Source organism: Leptosomus discolor, chromosome Z (assembly GCF_034619465.1).
Source record: "Leptosomus discolor isolate bLepDis1 chromosome Z, bLepDis1.hap2, whole genome shotgun sequence".
NCBI lineage: Eukaryota > Metazoa > Chordata > Aves > Leptosomiformes > Leptosomidae > Leptosomus > Leptosomus discolor.
This window is the reverse complement of record NC_141419.1, coordinates 26,089,073-26,103,535: the sequence shown is the minus strand read 5'-3', so window position 1 is coordinate 26,103,535 and position 14,463 is coordinate 26,089,073. Positions and strand designations below refer to the sequence as shown.

At 35.6% G+C, this 14,463-nt stretch overlaps 1 protein-coding gene across 8 annotated transcripts in view; it reads right to left on the bottom strand.

Annotated features, from left to right (window-relative positions):
* The window catches only part of DMXL1 (Dmx like 1), an 83,461-nt gene that overhangs the window by 22,140 nt on the left and 46,858 nt on the right, over nucleotides 1-14,463 (bottom strand). For 4 of the 8 annotated variants that reach the window (XM_086479619.1, XM_086479621.1, XM_086479624.1 and 1 more), the window contains 6 exons: nucleotides 12,913-13,979; nucleotides 12,461-12,652; nucleotides 11,138-11,214; nucleotides 10,816-10,943; nucleotides 8,809-9,034; nucleotides 515-716 (listed from right to left, as the gene is read on the bottom strand). In XM_086479619.1, coding sequence (XP_086335745.1) covers nucleotides 515-716; nucleotides 8,809-9,034; nucleotides 10,816-10,943; nucleotides 11,138-11,214; nucleotides 12,461-12,652; nucleotides 12,913-13,979 — 1,892 coding nt within the window. Of the gene's footprint in view, nucleotides 1-514; nucleotides 717-6,014; nucleotides 6,018-8,785; nucleotides 9,035-10,815; nucleotides 10,944-11,137; nucleotides 11,215-12,460; nucleotides 12,653-12,912; nucleotides 13,986-14,463 lie in introns of all 8 variants that reach the window. The other 4 variants (XM_086479620.1, XM_086479617.1, XM_086479618.1 and 1 more) reach the window with 4 other exon arrangements.

Below are 14,463 nucleotides of genomic sequence, written 5' to 3'. Positions count from 1 at the left end.
ATACACACACACATACACACATATATATATATTGTTGATATGGCTAATATTTGACACAGAAATGTGCCACACAACTCCATGGAATTATGTAACTTCGCCTACAAAGAAAGATCTGCCACAGCTGACTTGACAGAAGGCAACATATTTTCTAGTAAGTATACACGCCCATTTCATCCATTTGACACATAATAAAAAGTTTCTCACGTTTCCTTGTTCATTTAAATAGCTAATTCATAATTACCTATACATTTGTACCCTGCAACTGTAAAAAAGCAATACATTTTGTTCACACCATTATCTGAAAACATATTCATTACATATGAACAGTTTTTAAGAAAGTTGTTTCAAAAATACCTATAGGCAGTGTTTCAGAAAAAGGTAAATATGCATAATAAAAACAGGCAGCTTCCATCACACATCTAAATTGATACCTAGAATAAAGACTAAGAAGAAAAAAAACTACCATTCCAGAAGCAACAGAAGGTATTTAACTGTCATAACAGCAAAAAATTACCTTTGCAATGAAGTAATCCCAGATGCTAAGCTCAGGAGGAATAAATCTTTCTTTGTCAGATGGAGATTCTTGGTCTACCAATGGCAAGGTAGGCAGCTGAGAACTCTCTTTTGGAGAGGTTTTTGATGAAAGCCTGTAACGTTTTTGCTGTTTCTCTCCATCATCTACAGAGGAAGAAAATACATATGTTGCTTTAAATTGTCTGCTCCACCTCCCAACTGCTTTTAATAAAGGGATTTATAATAGAAAGTAAAAATCTTCCTTATTACAAGTTTTCAGAATTTTATCTCAACCTTTCGGTAGCAAGTAAGCATACAGAATGTTAATCCTCCAACATGCAAAACTAATACATAACTAGAACTCCAGAAGTGGAAAATCCCCAGCACAAATAACAGAATAGTATAGTACACCCATAAGCCTTCCTCCTACAACAAAGATGAAAAATATTGTTGCTTAAGCAACAATACCGCAAAACTAAATTACTTTAATAAACACTACTGAATACTGATTATGCTTATTATTTTTTTTTAAGAGAAGCCAACAGTCTTGTATTTCAGACTATATAGTGCAAATATTTAAGCCTGCCTTTCCTACTCCAAGTTTTAACTCCACGTCTCCTTACAGAAGAGGTCTGTACTTTTTTCTAAATGGTGCAATTCTGATCAATCCATATGCCCTGACAGTGTATTTCTCCAGCAAATATAAAAGAACCCATTTTAACCAGTACAATCCAATATATACCTTATCCAACAGGGAAGGACTAAGTATTTGTAATAATACTCTAACTCCCAGAATTGATGGGTCCCCTCACTTGCCCCAACATTGACTTTTTTTCAGAGTAAGAAGTGTGTATGTGAGATTTGAATTACATTCTTGATGGTTACAGTACTCAAGGAAACAGCTTATCCAAGTTATAAGAAATATCTTAATATAGTTGTATCACGGATGAATAAGCAAGCCTCATTCAGATCCCATATTTTCTTGTTAATTGAGAAGTATCAACTTCACAAATATGGAAAAAGTAATGGCTTACTTAAAAAGAGGCTCATATAACCATCTGATAACCTGAAATCATTCCAGTTTTTGGTAGGTGAATTGTATTCCAATCCAGCCTTTCTGTTAGTAGAGGAGGAATGATATCGATTGTCACTGTCCCTGAGCAGTAAGTCTCCAGAACACTTCTGAAGTGGAAGGGTCAAGGGAAAGAGGGAATCATATTTGGAGATCTGATACGTGGTGGCCTTCATTCATCTTCCATTACAGATAAAATGGACTTAAATCCATTTCCTGCTTGATTGTAATTTTTTTTTCAAGTAGACACATGTAATGCATGGAGATTAGTTTCTATAGTGAAACATCTGAATAGACTCAAGACTTAAATAAAACAAATCTAGAATATTAAGATAAAAGGGATTTGATTTTTTGAACTGCCTTTCGAAGTCCCTAAAACTTTCAACATCTTTTTAACTGAGTACTGAACATTTTTTTTTTTCTTAAGCATTTCAAAAATTTCCCTTTTCCAGTTAAGATTTGAAAAATATGACATCACCCAAAGGAATCACAGAACACACTTACGTTCCACCCCACTATTTTTTAGGTGCAAAACAAAACAAAAAAGCAGCTGGGGAAGAAGAATGGAGAAAAACGTTGTGGTTGTTTCTTGTTTAATTAAGTGGGGTGTTTTGTTTTGCATAGAGCAATAACGAAAGCAGGCAGCTAGTCATAAAAGATCTCATATAAACACCTCAAATAAAGGGGAATATGGGCTGCCTTATGATTTGAGTCTTTGGCTGATGTAACACCAGTAATAAACAGGCTCCAAGAAAGCAAATGTGCAGGCTTGAAGAGCTGACCTCTTAGATGTCTGTGTCACTGAGTTCAAGCATCAACATGTTGAGCCAGACTGGTTGCAAGGATGAACTAATATGAACATCACAAACACAAATGTGTGCTTGATTGTTTTAAGTTCCCTCAGTCCCTTCTGCTACCAAGGGCCCACAAAACCAACTGCCATTGAAGCTTCTGAGTTACTTTCTCATGTTAATAATACTGGGGACAGCACCAAAAAACCCAGCATCCCTATGTATGCCTGGAATGAACTACTGCAAAGAAGTATTTCATATACTGTTATTTTTTTGTTTACATGTTTTATCCACAGGAGACATTTGAGTCTTTACAGATGCTTGAAAAAACTATTTACTTCAAAACTTACAGACATTCCAATCACTTCAAAACAGAAGGTCTAACACTCTGGACAAAAGAAAAACCACTCTTTTAAGAAGAGTTATATTCTACATATAAGACCTACACACTCATAACACAATCGCAAACCCTCAGGGAAGTAAGATTTAAGTTGACTTAAAAACCCCTAAACTTTGGGTTCTTTTATACCTCACAACTATGAGTTTTAAATTATTTTTTCCAATCAGCAAATTCTTTGTATTCACAGGGTCTGATGGAATTTTTTTATAATTTATGGTCATTTTTGGGCCAGAAAAAACATGTCTTTCCAAGGATTTTCAAAAACATTTTTGACCACATCTGAAGACAACCATTACCACTACTAGCAACTGAACTATAAAATAATTTTTATATAGAATCTAGTAAAAGCTGAAGACAACATCTCATCTTTCAACTTGAAACTGGGATATTTTAACAGCCTGTGTTGCACTACTAAACTGTATCTTTTTTCCTGAGAGGGATATTATTTGAAATCCACTTACCTCTACTAAAAGTTGCAAATATAATAGCTGCAGTACAATGCATTATCAGTTCATTATTTAAAGCTCATCAGCTATGAAAGAGCATGCACATGCATCACTGTATGAATTTTTAGCAATTGCTTAAAAAAAAAAAAAGAAATTCACTAGGCATGAAATAAGAAGCAAGTGTTGCATTATATAGAAATAAGCAAGTATATGCTTGCAGGTTCTTTTTCTAAGCAGAATTCAAAAAGCAAATGCTTTACTTCAAAACAGTACTTTTTTCCATTCTGTTGGATCATTCTTTGTATTTTTAAGAATACTGCAAGCTAGCATTGAAAAAAATTCAATAGTTAAGGTAAATGAAAGTACAACCATCTAAGTGATTTCAAATACATACAACTAATGCCAACTTTTCTGCATTTTAGAAATCCTTAAATAAAGTATTAAAATCTGATTTGTCATTCAGAATTTCAGATCAGCAATTACATGTGCTTTCAAATTTCTCAAATTTCTACTTAGAACTCTTTTACATGTTTTTTGCATTCAAAACATTTCTCTTTGGTCCCATTTTACTTACATGACAAATGTAAAATTTTTGTTATTTTCCATGAATATTGGAATATTTCAGACAAGGAAAATGCTTCTATTTCTGCCAAGATTTAACACATGCAATGATATTCAAGAGGCTTGTTGCCCACATCACTTCCACCTTCCCAGAAGAGCTAAAATGCAGATCCCTTTCAATTTCCCAAAAAACTAAAATGCGAGTCTTTTTTTGTTTCATATAAATATATTTTAAAAAAAAGAGTTTTATTGAAGACTGTGTGCAGGCACAAAGCATCAACACCCCAATACTCTATGAAAAAGGCACGTCTTCATTAAGAGATGTAAAATTATGAAGTCCTCCTCTTACAAAAGTATCACTCTTGACTGCAGGCATTAACAAGTATCAGCACCGCTGAAGCCCACAACAGAGCAGAATGACATAGACATGACAAAGAAATACTGATGTTAAATCACACCTTAAACCATTTTCGTAAGTTTAAAGCCCTGCACAGATTTCTGTAATTCTTTGGGAAGCTATGAAAGCCAACTAGGACACTGCTGGACATTTTGACTTCAAACCTAAAAGGAATTTGCGTTTTGCAAGGTTACAGATCCTGAAGTTTTCAACATCATATTCTGTTCACCCACAAGCAATAGCTCGTGTGGCCAAGGTGGTGAATTTAACGAATCAGCACTCAACAGTAGCAACTGCAATGAAGTTTCCATAAACTGCAGTTTGATTACTATATGTACACAAGACTGAATTCTTTGTCGTATTTATGCACCATTTACCGAGTAGTGATTCGCAAAAAAGCTCAAAGCAAGTATATATTAAACTCTCAGTTGTTTCGGAAGACATTATGTACATTGTGTGCATTTCAATAACTGGTGAATGGAAACCTCTTAAAAAATCAGACAAGCACAAAATACTTGGCGGCATACAGAAACTTTGCTGATGTTTCCTGTCCTGACCATCTAAGGCTTCTCCTGAGCCAAAATAACTCCATCATTGACACTGCAAACATTTCAAGTCAAACTTCTAATCTGTTTCAATGGCTGACTTAACCAGGAATAAGACAGTAATAGTGAGAAGACTTTAATACAGAAAGGCCACACAAGTAATAGAGTACTCAGTACTCCAAAGTACTGTAAGAAAACAAGCCCAACATTGCAGTCTCTAATTGTGAGTGGAATTTAAGGCAATTTCTCACACTGATGTAAAAGTTTCCATTACTAACAATATCACAGTCAATTCTGCATTAAAACGAAGCAGTTTCACATGGCTGTTGTAGGTCCTTACACAAGCTGGAAGGCTTCAGAACTTGAGGAATCTGTATCCTTTTATCTATTCTGAGATTAAGCCATTCCTGGACATAAGGCTTAAGTATGAAGACTTTTTACTGTTGTTTCAGATTTGCTGATGAAAGCGAGCAGCAGATATATATAGCACTGTTGGATCCAGTCTGAAGCACTACTAATGCAAGTTCAGTTTTTGTTGTTATATTGGTTTAGATTATGGAAGAAACCCACCTCACAGTTGGTACAGCAAGCAGATAAATGAAAGAGTTCTACGGGCTTATTTTTTTCTTTACAATTGCCTAAGCAAAACTTGGCTAAACACTAAATTCACCTGTTTAGATGCTCTGTTACTCTATGTCAGATATTTACAAAATCTGTAATGGCAGTATGTTTTCTGGGAGGCCACAAATAACTGTGGAAAGCAAGCAAAAGCTACTGACAGCAGGACTGCACATCCTATGGTAAATTTTATGTGCATATCCTCATTATAAAGTCAACTGTTTCTCAAAACCTCTGTCATATAACAGTAAGAGCTGACAGTTCATCATTTCTCCCTACCAAAATACTCAGAAATAATATTTGTGTTAAAATTTTTAACTGCTCGGGAAGTTAGGGCAGTCAGTGGAAAAAAAATAACCCATCTTAATAGTCAAGTATTATCAGATTTCTGATTTTCTACATCTGAAAACCTAAACGACAACTTTAAGTCTATCAAGTGTACTTGTAAAATACTCAAGTTTAGGAAGTAGTTTTGCATTTAATTTACTCTTGTAGCACAGAATAATTGAATATGTGAAATGAAAATACAGATTTCTAACTTTTAAAGCAAAATTCAAACTTTTCCTTAAGAACCCTCTGGATTACCATCTCTATATAGACTGTAAGTTAAAAACAGTTTTCTGAGGCAGTTTTAAAGAGAAACTAAATGGTAAATATGATTCTGAAAAGACCTACTATAATCAACAACAGGGTTATCTTTCAGATTATAATTGCCCCTTTGAACACAAAACATTCAATATTTTAAGACACAATGTAAATTCTTAAACGTTAACCTGGTTTGTCAAAACCATTTGCAACTGCAAAAACAAACATGGCTGCAAAGTATAACATGGCAGGCAGCTCTAAAAAGCATTCAAATTGCTATTGCTTTGTCTGATCTTAACTGTGAAAGAGGCAATAAAACAACAGGGTTTTTAATACAAATTAATTGCTAACAAAGGTCAGGATTTTACAAGACCACCAGAATTCTTTTTGGTTCCTGTTTTTTAGTTTGTATCTAAAACAAAGAGACTTTTGTTTTTTAAGAGAAATTTTCTATCCAAAGCTATTACATATGCTCAAGTCAACTAAAGCAAAGAACAGAATGGGAAATCACATAACTTTACTGGTCAGCACTGTACATAGTACTATAATCTCTTAAAACAAATTTGGAGCTTGGATATCAACATCCATATTTGAAGTGAATAAGGATTGGGGAGGGGCAAGGAGGAGGGGCAAGGAGGGCAAGACATGCAGGACATACACTGTTATTATATTAGAATTTTTAGCATTAAGAATTTTTGGCTTTTGGTCTCCATTCAAGAGTGAAAACAGCTACATATGACAGCTCTACAAAGTCTAAATCATCTTGTGGCAGAGCATGCCATAGTTGATTGGAACAAGCATTCCAGTCATTTCTCAGTGTTTGTTTCTGGGTGTCAGAAGAAAATGTAAGAATATAGCTGATTTTATTCCAACCCCTCTGCTTCATTGGGGGTTTATTTTTTCCCCTTTCTTCCTTTTTTATGCAGTCTTTATTTTTTAATCTAAAGTGACAGAGAAAGACATTTCTCCAAAATTCTTTTCCCCAAAATTTGCTCTAGAAAAACACGCATCAAAAATAAATCACAGATCTACAGAATCCTAGGATTACGTGGGTTAGAAGGGACCTAGTCCAACCCCTTGCTCAGAACAGGGCTGACTGATGGCCTAGTTTGTTCAAGTTTTGAGTAACTCCAACAGTGGAGGTCCTACAACCCATCTATGCCCCTTTTCCAGTGCTTGATTATCCCTACAAATTAGTATTTAACAAGGTCCATTTTTTGCCCTTAGATTTTCAGTTTCAGCTTCTTGATTCTTCCAGCAATGGTTTTACTAATTTTGCAATCAGTCAGCATTCATTTCTAAGAAAAACATGCAGTAGAGAGGCATTTAGTATACATTTCAGAATACATTTCCACGTAAAAACAAATATTATTTTAAACCAGTAGCAGCAGCAGCATTAACACAGCTCAGTATATGGTTACCAACACCTATGAAACTTAGAATTGCCAACAAAAGCAATTAAGCCTTCCAACAATTCTGATATCGCAAATGTATGTAACAAAATGATGAGAACTATTTATTCAACACCAGAGAGAAAACTGACCAGACCTAGAATAAGAACTCACTTTTGAGTAAAGATCTCTGCTTTGAAAATACTTTTCTAAACATCTGACAAAACCTGTATTTAAACAGACTACATTTTCAGTTCTCCTTAAATGCCAGGTAAGACATTTCTCTATTTAACATACATCTAATATCAATAATACAAAGTAATAATAAAAAATATACAGTTTAAGATATATTTTTATATATATATTTAGATATGATTTATAAAGTCACCACGATTTAAGTAAATCTATCATTACAAAATCTTCCTTTTAAAAAATCAGATAATCGGTAGGATTGTCGCCCTTAGTTTTAAGTCCAACTGAATTACAAACCACAAATCTGTACCAAAAAGAAAAGTATTACAGAAATCATTCTGGACCTCAGGATAATTTATAACCATCTGAATTTAAAATCTGAAGGTTATTTGCCTTCCTAATGTGTTCTTACACTATCAAAATTGACTATCAACAAGACACCTTTTCTTTGTAATGTCTAGAATGAATACTTAGAAATCCACATGCATAATGCTTATATTCAAAAGGCAAAACAAGCAGCTCTTCAAAGATATGAAACACTTCTGATCCTTTCAAACCATGGTCAAAGTCATTTTATATTTAATATTGATTTCAAATGAAGTGTACTAAGAATACAATAGCACTGCCAATTTTCTTTTTTAAAAAAGGCCTAATTCAGCTTCTGCTTTAATTACAAAACTTCATTTTAAATTTTGATGTCATGGCTTGCAAACAGAAGTTTTTCTGTCTTTCTACATATGCAAAAAAATCACACATAGCAAACTGCATGTCGAGGCCTAGTACTAAAGCTAGTATCTTGCCTGAAGATTTGGTAGGACTATGAGTACTGAAGGCGGTAAGGGATTTGGAAAATCCCACACATTCCATGGAGAACACTACTACCTGATGTGGGCTAGGCATTGGGAAGTGCCTACCTGCCAAAGAGAGAAAACATACTGTATTTGTAAAACGGGAATATATTCCTATTATGACAGAACTGGAAAGCTTTAAAATCAACATTAAACACTAGGCTGTAATAGTACTGAAAATTTTAAGATGAACATAATCCAGTTACATTACAGCAGTTGTGCCACTTGGAAATCTTATTTCAATAACATTCACTTCTGCTTCCTACTCTCTCTACACAATATCTATGCCAGTAATTTTAGATCCTCCTTTTTCTTTGCAGATCTAAAACCATTTTGAATTCTTACTGAACACAAACTATTTAAAGCAATTACTCTTAAACTTTCAGCAGTCACATCATTTTCTTAAAAGTAAACCACAGAACTAACCAGTTTTCGTCTTTAATTCTGGCTGTCCTTTGCTGGGCGTATGGGCTCCTCCTCCAAAGACAGCAGACCACATCTTGTTGTTGAGTGGATGAGCCATAATTCTGTACAATTCATTGCTAGCATGTGTTGCTAGGCCATGGATGAACAGACTCAGATAGACCGCAGTCAGAATTTCACAAAGTAAAACTGTGAGGCCTGGCTGGGCTTCCTCACCAGCAGAATTCAAGAGATGTACTAGAGCCGCTATTCCTGTTGATAAAAAAAAAGCATGTATGTATGTGTGAACATACTCTGGATTATCATGGGTATTTTGACTGGTAACCTATGTTTCTACCTTCCAGCGTAGAAAAATTCTAAGTTTTAGAGGAAATTGAAAACTCCATAAGAAATTGGCATGCTATTTACTTCTAACAGTTTACTATAGCTTTTCAGCTTCAAGTTTTGGACTACCAGTTAAATTAATACGTAGCAACTTTTCAATAAAAAGAGGAGAAAAAAAAAAATCACAAAAAGCACTCAGATTTTGGGATATAGCTTCAATAAAACACTAGCAGCTTTAATTCCACTCCCTGATACTTTACAATATATTTAGTTACACCACTTACACAAATATTTCTTCCCCCCATGTCTCAAGCTCTTTTCTAGCTCCTCAATTAGCTCTTTATTCTGTACTTTTCATCCAGTGCCTCACAGTATATTCAATACACCTAGCATCCAAATCTTATACTTAAAATAAAAATACTAATCTGCTCATTGACTTCCCTGTGGTGCTTGTTTCACCAGTTAGGTTTATAACTCCAGCATAACACTGGAAGTTGAAATGCTGTATTCTCATTTCACAGCGCTAAAACTAAAAAAACTCCTGTGCATCAACTTGAACTATGCATAGCCTGACAAGTGTTCTTTCAGGTAAGTACTAAACACCTTGTAATGCTTTTACACTCCCACAAACAGTTGTAGAGTTTTAGATGTGGCTCTGACTCAATTTGTGCACAGAAGTGAAAAATATAAATAGCAGTGGCCAAAGAATTCTGGTTTGTGTCATACTCTCCCATTTGCACATAAAACATGTGAAGCTACTAAAAAGAAAGATAAACCAGTTCAAGATGATGTTACCTACAAGCACAGCTGCTAATAATCCCTTGTCTCATTTATTAGAAATTTAGGTTTGCAACCGATGAAATAAGGACAAAACAGATGACAATCTGAATTGTCTTTAAAATCTGTAGATTCAAAGACAAAATGTCTTGTGGAAAAGAAAAAATAGTATAGCATCAAACACAAGGACTGCTTAAGGTTCTCCAAAAGATTTTTTTTTAATGTGAAATTTTCTTATTGAAAAAAAATCCCATAATTCAAAAGCACATTTCTTTATTACGTTTACATTGAAGTTAGTGCTGTAAACTGTAGCTCATACAGACATACATCACATAGGTTACACTCCCTGTGACCAGTGTAGTTTCATTAGCATAGATCCCATCACACATTAAGAATTACCTGAAGCCCTATGTGGGTTTTAGAGCTACAGAAAAAACACAATTCATTATAAACTTCTCGTTGTCAATAGTTTCAAGTTAGTTCAAAAGTTGTACGTAAGCTGAGATGTACATGGGCTCAGACAGCCTTTCAGTTACATTCACTCTGAGATGTACACGGACTAAGACAGCCTTTCAAGTCCTTTTCAAGGGTATAGTAGAATAATGGTGAGACTGATCTGTTGCCTGCAGGGGGAGCACGTACAGCTCAGGACAACACCCTACTTTCCGTTTACTTGCCCTCTACTAGCGCCCCCACTACTATTTTTTAGCAAGAGAAAGTAATACTAATCAACTTAACTTAGCAAACAACCAGAATTACCTGCTTACACCTTTTGAAAAATGAAGACAAAATCTTATTATAAGAACTTACTTTTACCACACAGCTGTTACAAATAACTACTAGAAAGTCCAGAGCATTGCTACGTGGTCTTACAGTGGATACACTCAATTAGGTTTTCGCTGAGAGAAAAGAAACAAATCAACTCAAGATACCTGGCCACTGAGCCGGTGATGTATTGGGAGTCACTGTTTCTTCTAAGCTTGTTGTCCTTAGAGGATGGCGCTGAGTTAATAGCACTGTCTGATACACTGTTCCAGTGAACTGATTTGCTTGAAATGAGCTGTGAAACAGAAAAGAGAGATGCTGTATTTATTTAAAAAAAAAGAAGTTACATTTAAAACTATTCCAGTGATAGCCCTTTCTAGATGTAGGCAGGTGTGAGCACTGCCTTCTGGTGCATTATCTATTATACCATTACTACAGTGAGCCAGTGTGTTGACCTTTCTCTACAAAGTACTTTTCACAAACCTTTACCTGTAGCTGTGGCCATCACAAAGGCATTGGTAGATGCAAGCAGACAGCGATGCTGCTAAGGTATGCATTACATATATCTGTAAGACAAAGTTTTATAGAACATATTACACTCAAGATGAACAGTGGTTAGTATCATAGCCTTTCATGCATACAGATTCGGAACAGGAGAACAAGCACTGAATACAGAAGGTATACGCACTCATGGCAAAAACCACTTAAAAAGCCACCTTCTCTTCAGAATTCAGTTCAAATAAATTAATTCGCTTTGCAATGAAAGGGATGGGGAAGCACTCACCCCATCAACCCTAAATCACAGACCAGCTCTAGCTGCAATGTTTTCAATTAAGAAATAGCAACATATTAAACCTCTATCCAAAAGTCACAAGTGATTATACCCTAAGACAGTGAAAATATATGCTGGCTCAGAATACAAAGGCTTTGCTTCAGAATGAAACTTGTAAAGCAGCTTAGTACTGATCAATTCTTGTGCAGCACTCAACATATGCACACAATTTACTCACTATCACAGTGATCACTATTTTTATCATAGCTGATACTCTTACTGTTATCACAAAACACACTTACATAAAGAGCTAGGAATCTGTTGATCAAAAAGGTTAATTACTCTTATTTGCCTGTTCCCTATGAAATGAAGCAGACTAGGAACAGAGCACTTTCGAGTGTTCTCTACAAATCCCCAGTAAAAGTAAACACAATTTTGGACCTAACACATACAAAACTTCAGGGAAGATTTAACCTAACATTTTAAGTTTGGTTTCCAGTCCAACGTTAAACACAGAAGAAATCTTACAGAAACATCATTTAAAAAAAAACCAGACTATATTTTACCATATGAACACATAGACTTTTTGTGAAACAGTGTGAGTTTACTGCACTTCGCTGATGATCAGGTTTTATACTTCAAAACTTAATTTTACTTAGGTCTAGGACTGAAATGCGGAGTTTACCATTAATACAACAGAAGTAACAATCATATTGTCATAAAGACAAATGCGACACTTCGTGTTGTACAACATGTTTTCCATAACAGATGTCATCTTGCATAAATATCCAGTCCTGAGAGAGGCCAATCAACTTCAGTTTGTTGAACCAGCTGTTCAGCACTTCAACAATAAGTAACAATTAGCAGACATTATTTTAGCCCAAGATGAGTACTATAGAAAATATTTATGTTCCACGGTTTTATTACTTGTCACAGGTAGGCACACCAGAAAGTTTTCATGCTATCGGAAAAAGATTCATGACTTCAGCAAACTGGACAATGACAACAACAAACCCAAACAACTATAAAAAACCCAGTACCTTGTTGTTCAGAGTATCTGGATGAGGTGGTGAATCAAGGTTCATTATGGCATGTAATATATCATGAGTTAAGTTACCAAGATGTAGCAACGGATTAGCCACCACTGTTTTGGCACTAGCTGTGCAAGCAAATAGGAGAGGTATGGAGCTTTGCTCAGGTAGAGGGCTGGAAGGTATCTGTATTGAGTGCTCCTAAAAATAAGCAAGAAACACACGCAGAGAAAGTGACAGTACAGCTTCCTAAAGAGAACAGAACAACTTAAAAGAGGGGAAGGGGATTCTAAACAACAAAAGCCCCACAACCTACAGAGAATATAACATGTTAAAAACAGTGTTACGTTTATTATAAATAGGTGCATGCTATAATAGGAAAATTCAACAATAATACAAAACACATTTTTAAAAAACCTACAACAAACCTGAAGCAGAGAAAACAAAGCTCCCCCACATACCTGCTGAGATTCCTGCAACAGCAGAATTAATTCCATTCTGACAGATGCCAAACCTCCACCATGAGAGCCATGAAGTATACAGTAACTAAGGAACATTCTTAGGAGAGACTGGTATTTCAGAAGCCATTGACGTCTTTTTTGGAAGTTTTTTTGCTGGTCAGCTAAGTCTTCACTGTTTTCATGCAACGTAGCTTCCTCTGGCATCACACTAATTCCTGACTGTACCTCTTCTACTTCAACACTATAATCGCAGGTCTTTTGAAGAGCTACCACTTCTCTTTCAAGCCACTGGTAAAGCTGATACCTCAACTTCCCACCATCTACTTCATAACCAGTGGACAGCGTACGAAGCTCTACAGTAAGAATCTTCAGGCACGCTCTAAACTTCAGCTGTGCTGAAATTATATCTTCTGATGGACTTAGAATATCTTTGTCATCAACTACGCTAAAAGACTCTGTGTAGCTAGAACTTGTTGCATATAATTTTTCAGTTTTCTTCAGAGATTTTAGCTCTTTCATTACCAGGGAAGAATCTTCACTCTCATCACTTTGATCACTGTCTGACTGTAGTTTCAAGGGTTCATCGTGGAATACCACACTTGGCTGGCTCCAGTCAAAGGAAAGAGTTGAACCTGAATGTTTTCCTGATGAACAATCTGAAGATGAACCTAGACCATTCAACACTGGCTGTGACCAATCAACACTGGAAGACTGGTCTTTTGTTTCCAACACTTTAACTGGAGAAGATGGTGAGAAATCTTTACTAATATCCATTAAACTAGGGGATCTACAGAATGACTTTGACCTCTTGACAACTTTGGGCATCTTTGATAACACTTCTAAGGCCAACATAGGACAACCAGCTTTTAGATGAGCATATGCAGTGGTGAAAAAGAGCCGTCTTTCGCCTAGGTTGATTTTGTCAGCTAACCCATTTTCTACTGTTAAGCAAATGTGTGTGGAGGATGTATCAGAAGAGCCAAAATGACGCCTCAACAAGAGAGGATGCGTTCTTAAGTAGTTATAGAAGTTAAACACTGCAGGGTTAGAATCTGATGGGCCATCTTCTTCATCTGAAAAGACATTGCATCATGAGGAAAATCTACTGTTCTGTATGAAATAATCCATCTGCAAAGTTGTAAGTTCATCAGAAGCCTATTAGGTCTTAATATTCATCCCTTTGTTTACTTCATTGCACCCCCCTTTTCACCTTCCTTTGCACCTTTATCACTTGAATGTCTTAGGAGGGAGGACACTGCCAAACCTAATCACTACTAAAAGGAGAAGCTTGAGTGGCAGAGCAGGAAAGACCTTTAACTTAAAACAGATGCCATTTCTCTTCCTTGCAGTCAAGCCAGCTCTACTGCAGCCAAACAAGACCACATTCCTGTTCAGTTTACATTTCTGAAGTCTCCATCACTAAATGACAATAAGATCATACATCTTAGACTATTTTTAAAGTAAAAAACTTGAGTTTCTTAAAAATTTTTATTAGGTTTTTTTTTCCTACCTCTTAAAGCTACAGAATATCACATCTTCCAGGCTCTGCTA